The sequence below is a fragment of the Panicum virgatum genome, chromosome 2N, assembly GCF_016808335.1.
Source record: "Panicum virgatum strain AP13 chromosome 2N, P.virgatum_v5, whole genome shotgun sequence".
In the NCBI taxonomy this organism is placed as follows: domain Eukaryota; kingdom Viridiplantae; phylum Streptophyta; class Magnoliopsida; order Poales; family Poaceae; genus Panicum; species Panicum virgatum.
Window position 1 is genome coordinate 57,496,564 of NC_053146.1, and position 21,711 is coordinate 57,518,274.

At 43.0% G+C, this 21,711-nt stretch overlaps 2 protein-coding genes across 4 annotated transcripts; both read left to right on the forward strand.

Annotated features, from left to right (window-relative positions):
• The first annotated feature begins 6,349 nt into the window (after window positions 1-6,349).
• On the forward strand, window positions 6,350-11,475 carry LOC120658277 (serine/threonine-protein kinase/endoribonuclease IRE1-like). 2 transcript variants are annotated; one of them, XM_039936519.1, is made up of 7 exons: window positions 6,350-6,762; window positions 7,206-7,419; window positions 7,503-8,881; window positions 9,432-9,604; window positions 9,724-9,970; window positions 10,063-10,357; window positions 11,137-11,475. In XM_039936519.1, exons 1-7 carry the CDS (start codon window positions 6,428-6,430, stop codon window positions 11,281-11,283), a joined length of 2,790 nt encoding a protein of 929 aa, XP_039792453.1. In that variant the 5' UTR covers window positions 6,350-6,427; the 3' UTR covers window positions 11,284-11,475. The 2 variants fall into 2 exon arrangements, with proteins under 2 accessions (XP_039792453.1, XP_039792454.1); XM_039936520.1 differs by having other exon boundaries at window positions 6,352-6,762; window positions 7,206-7,416; window positions 11,137-11,463.
• Window positions 11,476-12,147: 672 nt separating this feature from the next.
• Window positions 12,148-14,699, forward strand: LOC120658340 (protein SET DOMAIN GROUP 40-like). 2 transcript variants are annotated; one of them, XM_039936600.1, is made up of 6 exons: window positions 12,148-12,358; window positions 12,443-12,596; window positions 13,033-13,164; window positions 13,254-13,394; window positions 13,580-13,783; window positions 13,909-14,699. In XM_039936600.1, exons 1-6 carry the CDS (start codon window positions 12,204-12,206, stop codon window positions 14,542-14,544), a joined length of 1,422 nt encoding a protein of 473 aa, XP_039792534.1. In that variant the 5' UTR covers window positions 12,148-12,203; the 3' UTR covers window positions 14,545-14,699. The 2 variants fall into 2 exon arrangements, with proteins under 2 accessions (XP_039792534.1, XP_039792535.1); XM_039936601.1 differs by lacking the exon at window positions 13,254-13,394.
• Window positions 14,700-21,711: the final 7,012 nt, after the last annotated feature.

Consider the following 21,711-nt stretch of genomic DNA (forward strand, 5'->3'; position numbering starts at 1 on the left):
TCTCTTGTCTTGCGGTGAATCAACTTCTTCCAAGAAGAACATCTCATGAGACCGAATCTTCCCAACAACATCACTCACTTCAAGCGTTTCAAGATCCTTCTCATAGAGCAATGAGGTGACGATGTTGTACTTGGGCTTGTGTAGACAATGTAGGATCTTCCGGATGATGTCACTATTAGACAAAGGAGAAATTTCAAGAGCGTTAATGTCCTCAATAAGCACATTTAATCGAGCATACATTTGTTCAACCAACTCATTTGGAAGCATTTTGAATTCATTAAGTTTTTCCTTAAGCACTTGATATTTTTCTTCACGAAGCTTTTTAGAGCCAACGTAGATAGCTTCAAGTGCTTCCCAAATTTCATGAGAGGTCTTTTTGCTATGAACACGAGCAAAGATCTCCTCACTAAGAGCATCAAATAAAGCATTCTTCGCTCTAGCACCATATTTGACTTGATCTTCATTCTACGGACCAACAATAGGTTTTTCAGTGACCGCCCAAGCGATGGAATTAATAGCCTCAAGGTAACCCGCCATGCGAGCTTTCCAATAAGCATAGTTTCTCCCATCGAGCTTGGGTGGACCAACACTTCCCCCGGCCATTCTCTAGGATTTTAAGCCTAAAAAGAGAACCCTTGCTCTGATACCAATTGTAAGGATCGTGGCCCAAGAAGGGGGGTTGAATTGGGACTTTTTCAAATTTCTATCTAGTCCTTAATCTAGACTAGTATTGCCCAATCTACAAATTTGAAACCTAGTCACTAGAGTAAGCTAGCAAAAGGTCCTTAAGTAGGTAAGCACACTATTATGATCATTTTGTCTTAAAGGTTTCACACTAGCAAGATCAAACACAAGCAAAAGATCACACTACCAAGCAAGTTGTCCTAGTCAAACTACAAGCAATCAAAAGCAAGAATAACAACGAAAGGATTTAATTGCTTGAAATAAAAGTAAGGGACACGAGACAACCGGATTTTTTTCCGTGGTATCGAGGAGTTGACGCTCCCCCCTAATCCACGTTGGAGCACCCATACAAGGGTATAGCTCCCTTGCTTCACCAAGGAGCAAGTGATCACTAAGAATGCTCTTTCTCCATCTCCGGAACGGCGAGCTTCACACCGTGTACAATCTTCTTGTCTTGGGGCTCCCACAAACTCCAAGAGCTCACCAAGAACCTCCCGATCACCAAGACCGGCTAGGTGCCGTCAAACACCAAGAGTAACAAGTTCCTAAGCCTTCACTTGACCTACACTCAGTTGGTCCTAGCTCAAGCACACTTGCTACACTTGCAAATGATGAATTCTTCAAGGTTGAAGCACAAACAATTCACTAGATCTTCTCTTGTTTGCTCAAAGCACTTTCTCTTCTTCTCAAGGGTGGCCTCAAGTATTCAGGGTGTCAAAGGCAACTGAAATGAGCCATGGGGTGCCCTTATATAGAGTGGAAAGAGTTACATAGCCGTTGGAAGTCCACTGCAAAAAAACCGTGAGCACCTGAAGAACCGATGGGTGTCAGATTTGAGGCATCGGTTCAACCGGTCTCTCTGTGTCCAAATTTTAGCCGTTGGGGTTCTGACACAGTATCCAGGCTTGCGTCATTGCACCGGTGCATGCTCCGTAGGGGCATCGGTTCAACCGGTGCTGAAGAGGTTCACTGATCAACTCAAACAAGCTCTCTGGAACATAGGACGTCTAATGCACCGGTGCTTTGATTCTGAAGCGTCGGTTGAACCGGTGCTGAAGAGAAGTTGAAGTCCACCAAAAACATGCTCTCTAGAACAAGGTACATCCAATGCATCGGTGCTTATCTTTTGACCGTCGGTTCAACCGGTGCTATAGAGTTTTTGACTTGATTCCTGCCTGCATCTAGAGAAGATAGACCGACAGGGCATCGGTCCTTCCGCCAAGCATCGGATGCTTCGATGCTAGGGCACCGGTTCAACCGGTGCTGCTGTTTTTCTTTGTTTTCAGCTGAATTGACTTGGATTTGAATGTAACTTCGATTGTTTCTTCTTCCAAGCGTCGTGTTAACTTCTATTGACCATCTTGGGCTATTTTTGAGCGAGTGTGCAAGATTTCTAAGGCCAACTCAATTTCGATCAAGCTACTAACTCATGAACCCCTCTTAATAGTACGGTCAACAACTAAAAACTATAAAACTCTATCTAAATCAAGTGTCCTTCATCTCCTTGTGACACTTGAGACTAGAAGGGTCCTTAATCTTTAAAATTGAGTCCTTGGCACGCATGGTTGTTCCGAATTGAGGGGTCTCTTTTCACATTTCATATGAGACTAATTTAATCATTAATTTTTCCTTCAAAACACACGTTAGTCGCATACGGTTGTCATTAATCACCGAAACTTACCATTAGCATCTATCGGCCTAGATGCACTTCAACTCTCTCAATGCACTCACTAATTTACCACGCAACATATGTTGGTTTACGTTTATATGTTACGCAGGGTTTGTTTCGAGTACGTTCGTTCCAGATAACGAGGGTTTCACCTTAGACGAACTCGACAGCCTGACTCCAGACTCACCTGGCGCGCACGGTGACCCTGATGTCTTGGGGTATTCACAGCTAGGAGAAGCACCACTTGGGATCTCTCAACAGCAGACACCGCAACCCCTTTTGCGTCCTGAGCGACAGGTGAGGTCTCCGGATCGTCACACCTACTCCGAGGGTCATGTCCGTGCCCAGCAGAGGGCCAAGAGGGTCCGACGCCCTAGGGGTGGTTAGATATATCTGATGTTTGTATCTCTGATGTTTATTTGTAATGAGATAGCTGAGGACTCGACGCCATGATGTTTACTTGTCATTTGTTTCTATAGATACTATTGATGTGAACTTGTTATGTTTGTGGGTTCCATAATGCTCGTGAAATAAGGGAAGTTCTTGCGAATTTTTTCCGTGATTTAATGAAGGACAAGTTAGGTGCGGTAGGAGTTATCGGCCGAGATCCCGCCAACGATGATGACGACTACCACATACAGTGTAAACTTTGTGATACACTCGAATAGCTCAAAATAGGGACCATATTGTATCTAGCTGCGAGTACGAGATCACAGGTTGCCACTGCTCAGCACAGCGATCACGGGTTTCCCAAATGTCGCATTGTTTGCCCAGACATCCGTGACAAAAGACGACAACCCAATAGCAGTGCTCTTCCACCATTTCAAAAAGATGTGACAACACGGCAACCACACCAGCTCACCTTCAAAGCAGTCTCTCTGGCGAGGACGACGGACCTGTCATTCTACAGCGAAGGTCTGTGGCGTGTAGTGGGGAAGGCGGCATCTAGGCGTGATCGACCGAGCGGCAGCAATGCAGTGCTGTGAGTCTGCATGCACTTAGATGCTCTACATGCACAGAGATGCATCGAGTAGTCATTTTGAGAATCGAATCTAGCCTTTTCAGTGTTAGGTCAGCTAGCCTCTTCACTGTGTTGTCATGTAGACTTTTTAGGTGCATTTACACTCTACACTCCGGGTATCAGACCTTTGTGCGCCTATAAATACTCCGAAGTTTGTGAACTCCCAGCAGCACTCAAACACCAAGCTCATTGTATACCCAATGTCTGGAGGTGGGTCTAGCGGGAAGAAATACTACGGTTTTGGGAAAGGAAAAGGGAGAAGAAAGGGAGACCCCATAATATGGGAGGGTCCTCTTGGACCTGATTCCTTTCCGGAATCAGTGTTTGAGTTTCCGCCACAGCACAAGAGTGAATTTACCAATGAAACTCCTCTTCGACAATACGATAACCGTAGAGAACCGTGGCCAAAATGCAGACATGGTGAGCACTGCTTAGTGCATATGTGCACCGACGGGATGGATGGCGGTCGGCGTTTCTTTAAATGTCCACACGCATGGGTAATACTCGGTTGTTTCATTTTTTATCTTCAATGAGACACCTTATATGAAATTTGTTTTGCAGTCTTCCGATGCTCCAGAAAACTGTGGTTTTACTAGGTGGGTCGATCCTGCACCAATTGATTCTGTTCAGGAGTTCATCGAGTACCTCCAGATAAAGATCTTTGATCTTCTCCTCACCCCTCTCTTTTTTTCTGAATTTTTAGGCTCAAATGAGAAGAGAATGGCGGCCAGGGGTTGGAGGGGCGACAGGCCCCTGTCGCCCGTGAGGGGGGGGGGGCGACAGGCCCCCTAACCCCGGCCAGGGACCTCTTTGCAAATTCCAAAAAAAATTTACATTAGGGTCCTGTCGCCCGTTGCTTGGGCGAGAGGACCCCTGTCGCCCCCCCAATAGGGCGACCGGGGGGTATTTTTGACATTTTTCAAAACGGACATATATTTTTGAAATTTTGATTTTTTTTAAATATAAAAAAGAAAAAGAGAATCCAACAAAGATAGTATTTTCGACGAATTCTAATTTTTCTGAAAATGGTTCAACATTAACTTACACAGAAAATTGATAATATGCACATTTTACTTGTTAACATTTATAAAATAACAGTATTGCGGAAGTGATCCTTTACATAGAGGTATATATTGTTTAGAGGGAGTCCCAATGTAAATTATCATGATATAAAAAAACAATGAGAAAGAACCGTACCAACCTCTAGCACTGTTTAGTCTCTATCCCATGACATAAGTGGTTACTGAAACTTAGATAATACTCCCTTCGTATTGGTAAAAAAAAATCATTTTGAACAAGGTTTGGGTCAAACATTGAGAGTATAAATCATCAATAACTTTTATATATTTTGAGTTTACAAATATGAAAATTGTATGAATAGATTTACCTTGAAAAATATTTTCATAAAAGTTTACATATATCACTTTTCTAAATATTTTTTAAAAATAAGAGATCAAAGTTGTGTTTTGGAAATCGTGTCGCTGTCCTAAACGACTTCCTTTACCAATACGGATGGAGTATTTCCATTATTCTATGTTACTAAATCACTGATCCAATCATAACCAGTTGGACGGAGAAACTAAAGTAGTTGGCAACAAGATTTATGGTAGCAAAACCTAATCCTAACAACAATTAAACCGAATGTAGTGTGAGAATACCTCTTTAAACATAGAATTAAGAAAACATCTATCTTAGATAAATAGTTTGGATCTATTTCCTTTAAAATGTACTACTTTAGTTCTACGATCAAATATCGCTCCAATATTAATTGTACAGTTATACTATATTGTTATCAAATAAATAAATAAATCTGATTGAAATATATCTGCAGAAATGTTTCGGTGAGACAGAGCGAAAAAACTTACTTGCTAATAAGGAATTTAGCGCTCATCAACTCGAGTAAAGCAGTAATGTAGTAAGTCACATTGCTATATGTCCGCTAATATAGAAAATAACATGATGATGGTGCTACTAGCACCATGGTATAAAAGAGCATGGGAAACACATTATTGGGGAATTACCTCTTTTTAGAAGTGGTATAAATGCTAAGATCACCTAAAGAGCTTTTGACATAAAAAGTAAAATTATTTTCTAATATTAGCATATTTTGATTCATCTTATTGACTCTTTTAGTGCCCTTGTTGTCGGCTCCATCCTTCCTAAAAATTTATCCCACTATTGCTTACTCCCCCAGTCCCAAAATAAATACAATTCTAATACTAAACACGTAAACCAATGCATGGTGTGAAATTACAAAAATACATTTTGTCTTTTATGATAAGGATCTAAACAATGTCTTGCATCTTTTGTAAGAAGACTCCGGAAACTCTTGTCTTTTATAGTAGTTGAGTCAAAGTAGCATTTTTTGGACAAATTTCAAACTCTAGATGTGCAATTATTTTGGGACGGAGGAAGTAAGAATCATTTGTTGCCGTTAATTATATCAATATTTAAATTGATTATGTGGTTGCCGTCACATCATGAATGTTTAGATTGACTAACTGCCGTCATATGAAGATTTAAATTGACTAGTGCAGCGATAGCACCCAATGGCACCATGAAATAATATTTTTGAATAGAGATTTTAGTAGTTGCTTGAAATTTTGAAATAATTTTTTGAAATTTTGAGGTGGCGTAGTAATTGCGTAAATCCAATTTCTCCCCACAGTTACACGGCCCGTTGCTAGCAAAGCGCGTAGTACACCGGCGCAGCATATCCGCCGCCGCCGCCAGGAGCCCGTTTAGTTTCTAAAAAATTTGAATGCTACAGTAACTGATAATATTTAACTATTAATTAGAAATATTAAATATAAATAACTGACGAAAACCCGTCGCTTTGACTCGCAACCGCGGCGGCGGCACAGAGAAAAAAAAGAAAAAAAACGAACCGCTCCTTCGAGAAGCCTCCTTCCCCTGGCCCCTTCGCCCCTTCCTCGCGAAGCAATCACCCAGAGTCGATTTCAAAAAAAAAATCACCCAGAGTCCAACTCCGGCCAGATCCGGACCCCACCTCTCCGCCGGGCAAGCACGAGCATGCCCCGCCGACGCCGGCGATGAGGTCGCTCCGCCGGGTCCTCGTCCCGCTCGTCGTCCTCGCGGGGCTCGCCTTCCGCGTGGACGACGGCGGCGCCGCGCTCCTCTCGCCCCCGCCCCCCGCGCTCCCCGCGCCCCCGCCCCGCCTCGCGCTTCCCGGAAGAGCTGTTCCGGAGGACGATGGGGCGGCGGCATCGGGCTCCACGGAGATCGCCGCCGCGGGGGCGAGCTCCACCGGGATCGTCGTCCCGGCGGCGCCCAAGAAGCAGTCTCTCCGGGAGCTCTTCGTCCTGCCGCAGCCCAGGCGCCACGAGCCGGCCCGCGCGGTGAGCGGCGAGGCGGAGGCCGAACCCCGGTGAGTCTCCTGGTCTCCCTCCCCTGTTCCCGTTTGTGGCGCTGGTGTGGGTTTGCCTTTGCGCGGTTTCAGCTTCTTGCGGAACTGGCGTCCCTGCACTCGACCTTTTGGACTATTCGGCGAACGTAATGTAGCTAATACCTAATGGCATGAGGTTTCTTGTAGTCAAGGGGCCTTCTTGGTTTATCTGTCAAAAGTAGAAGCGTCTTGGGGCTCTTCTTATTCCGTGCTGCAATGGAGCAAGTCTTGCCGCTTATGTTTCTTGTAATGTAGTCATTTCTTCTGCACCATAGTAGTTGTGGCACTGAGGGTTCCTTACAGATCTTTGGATGATTATTGGCATGATTTTGGGGCTGCTGGAGTGGAAGGAGGCATGAGAGTTATGTTTTGTTGACGGGTCTGATTGATTGACTGGAAGTAATTTTGCTTGTCTCTGTGAACAGCTCTGTGCTTCAGTTTTACGACAACGGCACAATTCAGCTTGTGGACCGGTCATCACAGTCTCCTCTGTGGGAGATCTCCACAGGGCCTCCGCTTTCAGATCAAATCACTACTGCTGAGTCTGGTCTGAATTACCTCATATATCCTTTGAACGGGGACGAGGACATGAATGGGAATGGAACTGAACTTTGGGAAGTTTATAATGGCAACAATGTAGTATGTTTTTCTCAGGCACTGTGCTTATCTGAATTTTTCCTAGTACAGATGTTTGTTTCTCACCCTTGTCTCTATTCCTGCAGATGCTTCCGTGGAAACTGGAGGAATTTGTTGCCAGAAGTCCATACATGCGGGATTCTGTTGTTACTGTTGGATCAAAAGCTTCAACTGTTTTTGTAGTTGAGGCTGACAGTGGTAAGATTATTTACAAGCGCAGCATTCCAGCTGCCTTGAATGAATTAGAAGGACCAGGGGTTGAAGGAGCACCATCCAAATTAAACGCTCGTACTAGTGATGACAGTGATAATATCATAGTGGTTGTGAGAACTGACTATTCTCTCAGTGCATCAGATCTTGGCAAGCATTTATTTAATTGGACAAGAACTTCTTTCACTGCAAACTACTATGTGAAATACAACCACCCTGACATGCTTGATCTGTCATCTTGCCTGCGAGGAGATATTCCGTGCATTAGAACTGAGGGTTTGCCACTTGCTTTACCTGATTCAGATTCAGCTAATGCAATTATCTTGAAAGATGGGACCGCGATAATCTCCAGGGATGATACTGATGCTCTGAAACCGCTTAAAACCTCAAAGAAGCTACCAATAACTGCTGGCAAATCAAACATAGTCTTGGATGATGCTCGAAATCAAACCTATGATGGTGCTCGATCTCATTTCATCTCTCCTGATCCTGAAGCTACCAACAAGTCCACTAGGAACACTTATAGATGGTTATTCCCTGTGTTTCCCATATATCTGGTCATAGGTTATCTACTGAGCTTGACCTCTGCAAGCAAGTCATGTAGGCAGTTTGTGATTCAGCTTATGAAGCCATTTATGCGTGACAAGAAATCGGTGGACATTAGAGGCAGGTCAGAGGGAACTCCTAAGAGAAGAAAAACACGGAAGAAAGATGGGCTTGTCAATGGCCAGGAAACTGGTGAAAAGGAGAGCGGTGGAACTGGTGGGTCAACTGATACACCAGTTAGGGAAAATTCTGCACTAACAGATAAGGGGGTCACAGATGGCCTTAGTGGTCGTCAGATTGGTAAACTCTATGTCTCAAATAAAGAAATTGGTAGAGGGAGCAATGGCACAGTTGTTTTTGAAGGATCTTATGATGGTCGTCAAGTTGCTGTGAAACGTCTGCTGCGTTCCCACAATGATATAGCTGAAAAGGAGACTCAGAATCTTATTATATCTGACCGGGATCCTAATATTGTTAGGCTCTATGGTTGTGACCATGACAGTGATTTTGTTTATATCTCCCTTGAGAGGTGCCACTGCAGCTTGGCTGATCTAATCCAAAAACACTCCTCTTTGTCTTCTGGAGAATCCATTGCTAGCGATGAAGTTAGTATCAGCATCAATTCAAAGATTTCAAATGTTAAGGGAATAGATGTGGAATTGTGGACGCATGATGGGCTTCCTTCGGCACAACTCCTGAAGCTGATGAGGTATGGGACTGGCCTCCCTTTCTGCTTTACGCTTTCTGCTAGTGATGTTGATTAAGTTTTATGTTGCAGTAATACTATGTGTAATAATTTCAGCATCATTTCATTCTTGATTTGTAGTGCCTATATTTGATAAATAAAATGCTTTAAAAAGGATCATGCTCAATTGACAAACAATTGCAATAGTTTTTCTTGTTGTGCTGTGCGCTGATCTTATCGTGGAATCTATATAGTCATGGGTGTTTTTACTGACTGTATTGCAACTTTTTTTTTTGTGTTGCCTCTGAGACAGATGTTGCAATTAGTTAAAAACAGATGACAGAATGTACTCTTCATGATTAGCAATACAAAACAAAAGGCTCTGATTAAAAGCCACAACAGTTGCTAACATGTCGACTTGTCTGCATATTGTGCAAGAATGCTTCAGTTAAATTCTATTTGGAATGTCATGATGTGGCTTCTTATACTACTGTTATGCTGGGCGGGACGTCCTCCAGTGTGTACCTGTAATACATGTAGTTTCACTATTTCTTTTTTGGTTTATCTTATGCAGAGATGTGGTTGCTGGTCTTGTGCATTTGCACAACTTGGGAATTATACATCGTGATTTGAAGCCTCAGAATGTCTTAATAAGCGTAGAAGGACCTATTAGAGCAAAGCTTTCTGATATGGGTATCAGTAAGCTCCTGCAAGATGACATGACTTCTGTTAGCCATCATGGCACAGGTAAGGAGGTTTCCCTTTGCAGAGTTGCACTATTAGGAAATCCACTCTTGTATGTTGTTTATCACACTGCTTAAGCACAGTTCTTAGCTATCAGTTTAATCCTTGATAGTGTATTGCAGGATTCGGAAGCTCTGGCTGGCAAGCACCAGAACAGCTTTGTCGTGGTCGTCAAACTCGTGCAATGGATCTGTTTAGTTTGGGCTGCCTTATTTTTTATTGTATCACTAGAGGCAAGCATCCGTTTGGTGAGTACTATGAACGGGATATGAACATTGTAAACAATCGCTTTGATCTCTTTGTTGTGGACCACATACCAGAAGCAGTACATCTTATTTCTCAATTGTTGCATCCAAATCCAGAGATGAGGTAAGAACTAAGGTCATGTACAGTCTTAAGTCTCATAGGTTTTGTATCTGTCTTCTTGATTTCACTGATATAACTTTTTATAACATTAACAGACCAATGGCAGTATATGTGATGCATCACCCACTCTTTTGGAGCCCTGAATTGCGCCTTTTGTTTTTAAGGGATACCAGTGACAGAATTGAAAAAACGAGTGAAACTGACCTCATAGATGCACTGGAAAACATAGGACCTGTGGCCTTTGGTGGAAAATGGGGAGATAAATTGGATGCTGCTTTGGTTACAGACATGGGTCGTTATAGAAAATATAACTTTGAGTCCACTCGCGATCTTCTGAGGTATATCAGAAATAAATCAGGTCATTACAGAGAACTTTCAGATGATCTCAAGGTTTGTTCTGCTGCACTTGTTATTGTGTTTGATTTTATCATTTGATGTATGAATACAGTTAAATTATTGATTTGTTGCTGACCCAATTAGATAGGCTGCGTGCACAACCTGATAGTTTTGGCTAGATTTCACCATCTCCACTGTATACCAAAGACCATGCAATAGGAAGAAATTTGCTAATGAATAGAGAGAATTTATAGGATGATTAACTGAACAGATTATGGTGAATTAGCTGTTTTTAACATGTCATTTTAACTAATTTTTGGCATTTCTGACTTCTTCATGCCTATCATCTCATCCTGTTTTGTGCCAAGAAATGCTTTGGCGAATGTGTAGAGTGCAAGTTCAATTGTAAGGAAATACTACTAGGTTCTGTTATGCTTAATTATGGTATGTGACATTTACATTTCATCATGCATGGGAGCTAAAGCCATGTTGAACCTGATAAGTTTCATAGTTTTCCTTGGTATTTTAATTACATGGGGCATTACACTTAGATTTGAAGCATCCTGCCACAGGTGGCGATATGTTTGACTATCATCGTTTTGATTTAGAAGGGCACTGCTTCAGGGATCTGTATGAATTAGCCAATTAGGATACTAGGCTACCTGCCTACCATCACCTTTTTTTTTCTCCCTCGCATTTTAGAGAAGTTAAATGCAAATTTTATGGCAATTTGTAGGTAAATTGTGCTTTATACTACAAATTGATTCGCTTGCCAGTAGAGTCTAGCTTTGTTTTGTTCTCATAAGGCAACAAATTAATCAATATGAATCCAGGCAATACTTGGGTCACTGCCAGAGGGATTTGATCGCTACTTCGCAAGCCGATTTCCAAAGCTGCTAATCGAGGTCTACAAGGTCATGTGGGTGCATTGCAAGGAAGAGGAAGCTTTCAGTAAATATTTCAATGGAAGCTCGGTATAGCTGCTGGGAGGGGATTGCCATTTCCTCATTGTACAAACTAACACTGATGTAGCGAAAGTTGTATGTACATGTGATATGTGTATACCATATTATCATAGAATAAAAAAGAGTTCAATCTGTACAGTATGTAGCATAGAACTGTTTTGCCTATAAATCAAAGCTTACTGTTCATTTTGGCCCTTGGAAGTTGAATCACAGGTTGAATTTGGTTTATTTGGTCTAGTTTGGTGGAAAGTGAAAACCAGTTGGTAGGCCGTGTTATTTAGAAGCAGTAGATAAACTCAACTAGATCCTGTCATTTGAGCAAGACTCGCTAGGTCGCCTGTTTGATTTGGACAAGGCGTGCCAACTCGGATACAATGCCAACACTTGTGTTTGTAGGATCTATGTTCTCAATGTCCACAAAGAGAGCAACAAATTTGTATTAATGTTAATGTATGCAAACTATCGGACAGAATAGCATTGTGGCCTGGGTAAGCCAATGGTCTTGTGAATGTTGGGTGAAAATGAAGTGCTACAATACCCTATTTTCAATGATGGGAACAATGCAGCAATCTTCTGTCCTCTTGGAGTCTTGGTGCATCCCTAAAGCAAGGAGTGGCGACCAATAAAAAAAAAGTTCTCTAGCATGGTTTCTTTGTCGAGTACGTTTACGAGGGACAGTGGTTGGGTAAGAACAAGGCGGCGGTGGATCCTAAATGAAATGTAGCCATGGATTTTGATAAAATATTTGGATAATGATTTGAATTTGAGTTTTGCGTTCTAAATGTAAAGTTTAGGTGATACAATTTGGAGTTTTGGACATGGTTCTAAACGTAAAACAGAAAGTACAGAAATGGGCATACGAACTTCTGAATTTTCGTCTCAGGTGGCGCCTTCCCGTAACCGTGACGGCGTAAACCCAAGGCGGCCCGCCGACGATGGAGGCGCTCCTCCGGTGGGCGGCCGAGCTTGGCGTTTCCGACTCGCCGCCTCCGCCGTTCCCTTCCTCTGCCTCCGCAGACGCCTCCTCCTCTTCGCCGTCCTCCTGCATCGGCCGCTCCCTAGTCGTCGCCGACTTCCCCGACGCCGGCGGGTAACACACCGGCCCCTCCCATCCGCTCGCGGTTTTTCGTCTCCCAGCGCTCGCCTCACCGCGTTTGCCTTGCTTCCACCGCAGGAGGGGCCTCGCGGCGGCGCGCGACCTGCGGCGTGGTGAGCTGGTGCTGCGCGTGCCCCGCGCCGCGCTGCTCACAAGCGACCGCGTCATGGCCGACGACCCCCGGGTCGCCGCCTGCGTCAGCGCCCACCGGCACCACCTCTCCGCCGTGCAGGTACATGGTTTCTTCCATCAACGAATGTTGTGGATCATGCTCGGTTGAAGCTGTCCTTGATGTTACCAGGAATTTGTTAAGTGGAGATTATGATTGGGGCGCACATTGTATAGTGCCACCATGAATTTGGGGCAAGTTTGGATGCAGCTTGTGTTTGTGCTATACAGTTGTTACATCAGATACAATTGGTAATTGGTATGCTCAACTTTGCAAACTTATGGCATACCTTTTGCTTATGAAATCTAACTAAATGCAAATTACAACATTCTGGTTCAATTACTAGCAAATTGCACAATTTTATTTACTGGTATGTCATACTGGTGTTTCCGTTTTTGCTTTTAAAGTGCCAGTATAGACCATTATTGTTTACCTTGCTGCACCTTCTTCAGCATTCCTTTTAGTGCTTACTGACCTTCTCTGTATAATTCTATTACAGATATTGATCGTGTGCTTACTGGCTGAAGTGGGGAAAGGGAGGAATTCTGTCTGGTATACCTATCTGTCTCAGCTGCCCAGCTACTACACTATCTTGGCTACCTTCAATGATTTTGAAGTTGAAGCTCTCCAAGTATAGCTCGGTATTCTGTCAACAAATTCTCTATTCTCCATTATCCTGGCTATACATTCCAACACATCCAGTGATTTTGTTATTATAAGGTTGATGATGCCATTTGGGTTGCACAAAAGGCTACCAGTGCCATAAAATCAGACTGGGAAGATGCAACACCACTGATGAAAGAATTGGATTTTAAACCTAAGCTTTTGATGTTTAAATCCTGGATCTGGGCATTTGCAACGGTATAGTTGCTTTTTTTTTCTCAGTTTGTTTCAGTTCTTCAAATTTGGTCTGCTAGCTCTGGCTGTTGATTTAGTTACAATGTGAAATTCGTACTAACTCATGATTCTATTTAGGTTGTTTAGCTCTATATCTTTTCCTATACTGTACCTGTTTGTTTTCTGAAGTTTCATTTTCCCTAATTTAGTTGTCTTCACGCACATTACATATTGCATGGGATGAAGCTGGTTGCCTATGCCCTGTGGGTGATTTGTTCAACTATGCTGCTCCTGATGATACTTCATTTGAGGAAGATGATATAGCTGAAGCTGAGAGATTAACAGATGGTGGGTATGAAGATTCTAATGCATACTGTTTGTATGCCAGAAAAAATTATAAAAAGGGAGAGCAGGTTTGTTTCTTTTTTTTTTTGCCAATACAACTTTATCCTGCTGCTTTTTTTCTTTTTATGTCTGTTTTTTATACACTTATGTTCTTTTGATGTCTCTGTTTCTGCACACTTATCATTTTGTACAGGTCCTACTTGGTTACGGGACATACACAAACTTGGAACTTCTTGAACACTATGGTTTTCTTTTGAGCGAGAACCCTAATGAGGAAACTTTCATCCAATTAGATGTGGATATTTTCTCACTTGGAACTTGGCCAAGAGATTCGCTGTATATTAATCAAAATGGACAACCCTCATTCACATTGTTGTGTGCATTAAGGCTGTGGGCAACTCCTGCGAACCGTAGAAAGGCTGTCAGTCATCAGATTTACTCTGGATCAATGCTTTCGACTGAAAACGAGATGGAGATTATGAAATGGTTGATGAGCAAATGTGAAGGAACTTTGCAACAATTACCTACTACCATTGAATTCGATGAAAGTCTGCTTGTCTTCTTACACAAAATACAGAATAGTACCAACTGCAGGACAGACCTGAAGCAGTCATGTTTTGAGCAGGAGTTTGCTGTGTTCCAACGTTTCCATCGATCGGAGCTGGACTGTTCTGATAACAGTCAGCTCCCGGTTCGAATTCTGAGATCTCTGGAAAGATGGGAACTAGCCGTCCAATGGAGATGCAACTATAAGAAGACGCTGAAGAAATGTATTTCGTACTGTGAAAGTTTAGTTCATGAGCTTTCCTTGCAACTAAACAAACAATAATCAAGGACTCCACGTCATGTACTAGTAGTTCTGTTTTCTTTTCTTTCTTTCCATTCTGCAGTAGAGTATCTGCCTTTGTGAACTGAAAGCTAACTTTCACTGCTACATCGTTTCGTGTTCGAACCTCATGAACTCATCGGCACTTTGGCCGGCTACAGCGTCTTGTGATCTGTGAATCCTGGAACACTGAAATAACAAGCTCGCAGTGTCAGCTGTGCTCAGAATTACCCTTTAAACTATCCCAATTATTCCATAAAGCATAAGTCGTTGCAGTCTTTTACCCTCGTTTGGATTAGGGCTCATCCTAACAAAAGTTTATGAACGACAACCTAAAAGGGAAGAAATTGAACAGAACATTTTTGCTCACCAAATTCAGAACATTTTGTGGTACGCCCCTCAGAACAGAAACGGCTAGGTGGGGGCCCACAGTTTACTTCTATCACATCATATTCCAGCCAAGATCCCTCTGCACGTTAGTAGAAAAACAACATTGCACCAATAAGAAAAAAACAATGCTCGCATGCATCTCGCTTGGACAGTGGTACACATGGTACACGACTCTCCAACAAAGAGAAGTGCGATTGCCCTATTCAAATTAGAAATACAAGCAACACCAACTATCTGGAGGGTTTTTTTGTCGAATACGCAGGAGAGCTACGTATCTTTGTATTAAGAAGAAAAATATTTTTTTGCAAAAATAGAAAAATATAGTATTTTTAGTACAACAGGGGAGCCGAGCTCATACTAAGATAGCAGGGCGCAAAGTGCACCTCTGAAAAGGAACAGCCAAGTCATCTAGGGACGGTTTCAAACCAAAGGAGTGCTTCTCCCCGCGTGGGCTCCAACATGAAATCAACTGCATGAAATCAAATTACAGAAGTACCCAAGCATCATGCCAGGGATGCCCATAACGGGGGCCAGCCTTGCCGCAGCCATAGTTATTAGAACCGGACCGGCCATTGAACCGGTGAGGCCATCGGTTCATTGGTTCATTGGTCCAACCGTTAAAAACCAATTGAACCGCCGGTTCGATAGTATTGGACCGGATGAATTGAACCGGCCAAGAATACTTTGAACCGGTGCAATAAAATAATATATAACATATAATTAGCAATATATAGTCGGTCACACATATAAATAAGATGATAAAAAACTAATTATATAACCAGCTCCTTACTAATATTGGTTGGTGGTCTAGATTTGATTTACAAGATATGGAAAAAAACATGTATTAAAACATATTATATATTATATGAGCACTTGCAAATTGGTGCAAACATGACTAGAATAGTAATCTAAATATTGGCCGTTGCATAACAATCTCGACTGCTAAAATAGAGTGCACCATTGCAAAGGCCTCATTAAAATAATCAAAATAGATATATTATTTATCTTATTTATAGTTTATTTGAAAAAGTTATGAGATACTCCCTCCATTCTTTTTTATATGACACCGTTGATTTTTTTTCAACTTTGACCAACATTATTTAATTAATCAATTAGTTAAATGAAGTGGAATGAGTACTTTTATATCTATTATCAAGAGTCTTTTGAATCTAACTTGAAGATTTGACTATTTGCATAAATATTTATAGAAAAGACGAATAGTCAAACGAAGAAAAAAAATTAATAGTGTCATATAAAAAAGAACGGAGGGAGTAGTGAAATTCAAAAGTCAACAACTCTCTAGCAAAACACCACACATGCAACGTTTTTTTTTTTTTGATAACACCACACATGCAACGTTCCAATTCCAAAGCAGCGGACCAGCAGCCTTGCGGGCCCACCGCTGGCAGCCATGTGCTCGATATCTCCACTCTCCAGTCTCCACGCGGCACGCTGCAGCAGCCTCCCCGGCTCCCAACACGCTATCAGCAGGGACCGGGACGGTTCGCAAGGAACCAGCCAGTTCACCGGTTCCAAACAACCGGCCGGTTCAACCGGTTTTTACTGGTTCAATTGCATAGATGGTCTTTTAAGTGAACCGAGCCGGTGTAGTCTTTGGTTTCTGTTTTTTTGTCCGACCGGCGGTCCGGTCCGATCCTAATAACTGGCCGCAGCGCTGGGAGCAGTTCCTGCACCGCCTCGAAGTGGGACTCGGCCAATGGAGAGGCCACTCTGAGCAAGGACATTGGCGCCGGTGGAGGATTCAGGCCAGCAGGCCATTCAGGCCGGTGGCGCCGGCAATGGCGTGCCGTACATCCTCCACCGTGAAGGCCGCCGAAGGGTTGCCCACAACCAGCCTGGCCTCCTCGGTCATCATGGCGTCGCTGCACTTGATATAGCAGCAAAACAACCATGTGTGTTAACTGCTCAGATTAGCAAGAGCCCATTGACATCTTGGTGATTTAAGCATGTATTTTCCCATTCCAAATTATTAGTTATTTTAAATTTTTTAGATATATAAATTTTACTATCCACATATATATATTATATATATATAGATAGATACGTATTAAAAACTCTATGGACTTAAAAGGACTAAAAATTTAAGATGATGAGGGAGCATCAAGATATAACTCCGCCCTCGGCGAACCGGAGACAAGCTAAGGAGCACCACATGACTAGACCGCGCTAACTAAACTTGTCTATCTTTTTACCATTAACATCCTAGAAGATTTCACAAAACTATTATCACTGAGTTTTCGACTTTTTTTCGACTTTTCGGAAATATATTGGCAGATGAATTAGTCATTGTTGTTCTTGTTTCTTTAGTCCCCTTAGTAGTCTATACTGATCATGTTTCTTGAATTATTTACAGGCGGTATTCAAACTCTTATTTTTACAACGTTAGCCACACCCTATATAGGTGAATCCATGCAATGTTTGTCGGTGTTTACCACCAAGCCTGCTCAGGGATACTCTTAGCAGTAGGGTTTGTAGGTAAAGATCGACGGCTCTGGAACTCGATGGTGCAAGGAACACAAAAATTTAGACAGGTTCGGGCCGCGAGTTGCGTAATACCCTACGTCCTGTGTGGTGGTCTGTATTGCCTTAGATGTAGATGTCTCTGGAGGGGGTCTCTGTTCGCCCTTATATATCCGGGGGACATAGTTACATGGAAAGTCCTAGCCGAGTACAGTTGGAGTCCTACTACAACACAATCGGGTAGTTTCCTTTGTACTGCAGCTAGTCCTACGCCTATTCGAGTAGTTACAAGGGAGGTAAGGTACATCCATGAGCTATCCCTTACTATAGAATGTTCTATGTCTGTAAGCAGTCCCGTTGCCCAGGGTCTGACAAGCCCCCGAGCTCTTCGTAGCCGAGTTCTGCAGGCGTCGAGTACTCGGCTAGAAAACTGAAAACTTTCCTGAGAAGGAAAGAATCCGTTGGCCTTCCAAATATTCACAAAATTGCCCCTGAAGACCGTATAAAGCCAGTTGAAAACTTCCAATGGTTTTACCCCTTGAACTCCTGGCCACCGTCAAACTCAGATTGACATTTGCCTCTTCTCAGTCAAAATCCAAAAGCCCCTCTCGTAGCCCCCGAGCTAAAACTCGTGACTGTGAGATGGCTCCCAAGAAGAACAAGTCCAAGATTGAAGAGGAAGCGATCGCCAATATATCCACAGGTTGGCGTAAAAGCAAGATGTCTGAATCACTGGTCCGGGAGTTGGAGAGTATGGGTCTCCTCCAAGAGCAGGGCGTAAGCCAGTGGCGCGCTAGTGAAGGAGAAGATTACCCTATGGAAGGTACCCTTGAGACCATTATGTTTCGCGATTTTGTAGAACGTGGTCTCACTCTTCCCGTGTCAGAATTTTTCTATAGACTTCTTCAGTTTTGGGGAATTCAATTACACCATCTCACTCCCCAATCCATCTTGCATCTTTCAATTTTCACTCATTTCTGTGAGGCATTCCTTGGAATTCTCCCCCATTTCCACCTTTTCCAACTTTTCTTCTTCCTTGTTCCAATCCCTAATGCCACCAATCCCGCCGTCGTCGGGGGGTGTGAATTGGTACTCTGCCCTGAGAACCGAGGTGAATACTTGGCTTATGATCCGGCGGGTAAAGAAGCCGAATGGAAGAAATTCTGGTTCCATGTTGGGAACTTTGAATCCCTACTTCCAGAAAGGACTGCTGGTGCCCCCCAAGTCCAGGAGAGCTGGTCGAGTAGAGGACCTGGTGGCAAGCAAGTTGAAGCCATTCTTCGTGCAATAGCCATTGTTAAGAAGAAGGGAGTCACTGGAGATCATGTTGTCTTCTCATTTATCAGTCGCCGGACGCAGCCTCTCCAGCTGCGAAAGCATCCTGTCTTTAGATATGAAGGTACGCAGGATCTCACTAGGATGTCCTCAGAACCAATGGCTCAGTCTGAAGTAATAAAGAGATGCTGCAAAGTACTCGATAACTTCGACAAGTCTTTGACGCTTCCAACTCTCTTCTCGGCACAAAATCCTCCCGAAAATGCCTGGGTACGTGCTTTGGATACCATATTGAGTACTTGTAGTTAACCATTTTTGATCTTCTGACTAAGTATTGGCTTTTTTTCTACAGAAAAATTATAAATCCTGGTATTGTATGCCTCCGACTTCTGTAAATGCTGATTCTGATGACAGCAAGAAATGGAAGGTGGCTCTCGGATTAATGTTGCAGTGGAAAGTTCCTCGTCTCGATGCCGTCCAGTAAGTATATAAATTTTTGTTGATTGTATCCCGTTTGCCTCAGCTCTCTTATTCAGAATCTTGCTTGGCTAGGATCCAACATCTTTCGGCACATGAGAAAGATCAAGTCCAAGACTTCCGCAACTGGGTATCGAGTGGTTTGGAAGGAACTAGTTGATCAGCCCCCGATTCTCCTGTAATTGGGTTGATCGAGACCCCGGCTGCCAGTTTGCCGAGTACAGACACAGCTGAGAAACCAAGCGAACCAAGCCCTGAAACATCTGATACTCATGCGGCTGCTGAAGGAGCCTCCAAAGCTGGTGGATCTAAGAGTAGTGGAGCGGAAGGGTTAAAAGGTCCTTCCGTTCGACTGGTACCATTCCAGTCTATGCCTCAGTCAGCCCAGGAAGAGTTGGGAAATGAACTATTTGATGATCCACTGTTGTCTCTAGACAACATGAAGAAACTTGCAGATTGTATGCAGTGGAGCTTTAAATTTACCAAGGTGAGTCTTCTGCCGCTACTTGTCTTCATCGAGTAGTTGTTGATGTCTGACCAGATTCGCCTTGTATGTCTCAGGATGTAGCCAATCGATCTTTCTTGAAGTCCTTAGACGAGCAAAAGCCCATGATTGCCAAACGACTGGATGAAGCCCTTGCTGCTCGGAACAAACTTTATGAAGCAAGTCAGCAGCATCATCTGGAGGTTTGTGACATGAAGCGCCAGATTAAGAACCTTGAGGAAGAAAGATCAAAGCTTCAAGAGGAAAATTCCAGGCTTCAGAAGCAATTGCAGACTGCCCAAGTCTGTAAGCACTCGATCTTTTGTCCTGATTTTGATTTGTCATATCAATTTCTGAGATATCTTCCCATCAGGTTCTCCGGAAGACCATACTCGACTAATAGCAGCAGCTCAAGCTCTTGTGGATGTGGTTGATACTGAAGAAGAGTCGTTAAGTAGTAAGTCCTTGGTGGAGCGTTTGGAAGAAGCTCCCCAGAAATTTTTTGATGTTATGACGGCTACTTTCAAGAATTATCTAACCTACATGATAGGAGTTGTCAAGTCATACTTGCCTCAGTTTAATTTAGCTCCGATAGCTAAAGGAATAGCTCCCAGTTGCTCTGATGAGAAATTCCGAGAGTATTGTAAGGAATCAGAAGTGATTGCGGAGGAAATTCTGAAGAACATGACAGAGTAGACTGCTTGTAACAACTCTTGTAATCTTCATTGGATTCTTGTCGTTGTCCATAATTCGTATCCTGTTGGTGTGTCTTCAGAAGCATGATCTGATACCGTAGGATAAATATGAGCTAATCGAGTCGAATACTTGAATGGAGTAATCCTTAAAGTTAATCATTTAGAGTGAGTCCCATCAGACTACCCGATTTGAGAAACTTATAAAGGTATCCATGAACTACTCGAGCAAGCGAGTAGTGTGTCCTCACCAACGACTGGAGTAATCCGTAAGACAAAACTGTTAGGTATGAACCCTGTCGGGTTGCCCAAGACGTAAATATCATAGGGATATCCAAGGCTTACTCGAGCAAGGCGAGTAAGGTGTCCTTTAACCAAGGACTGGAGTAATACTTAAGGCAAAACTGTTAGGTACGAACCCCGTCGGGTTGTCCAAGATGTAAATGCTAGAAAGATATGCGAAGCTTACTCGAGCGAGGCGAGTAAGGTGTCTAACTTGTAGACTGGAGTAACCACTAAGATTGACCTATTAGGGCGAACCCCGTCGGATTGCCCAAGATGGACAAAATGTAGTAGTATCCATAACATACTCGAGCAAGCGAGTAGTTTTGCATTTACATCAATGCTGGAGTTCCTCATAGTTGACCTGTTAGGATAAACTCCGTCGAGTTACCTAAGATGGACAACTAGTAAAGGTATCCATTCACCTTCTCGAGCTAGACGAGTAGGTTGTGCCCTTTAAGGGAAAGGATGCGGCTTGTGTAGTTATTCTGATGGAAAACTGTATAAGCTTATCCTGAACTGGTGATGCCGTCAAATTGCCTTTAATGTAGTCGATATGCCAATAAGGATCCTCACTTTATTAAGAAAATCAACTGACACCACTATGCTGCTTGGATCAAGGATAAAACTTGCGCAAGTGCTCGATGTTCCAGGAATTTGGTACCTTATTGCCATCTGCATCAATGATTCTGTATGAACCTGGTCTTATAATCTTAGTTACGATGAAGGGACCTTCCCGTTTGGAATTTAACTTGTGCAGTTCTGTCTCATCTTGAATTCGGCGAAGTACTAGATCTCCAATGTTGAAGGATCTTTGCTAGACGTTGCGATCATGACAGCGTCTGACTCCTTGAAGATATCTAACCGATTGAGTTAAGGCGTTGACTCTGGCTTCTTCGACTGAATCTAACTCTAGTTGTCGAGCTTCATCTGCTTCTCCTTCTTGATAGGCTTCTACTCTTTGGGATCTCCACATGATATCAGTGGGTAGTATAGCCTCTGACCCATAGGTAAGGAAGAAAGAAGATTGTCCAGTTGCTTTGCTAGGCTGGGTTCGCAGCCCCCAGACTACATGAGGTAGTTCTTGAA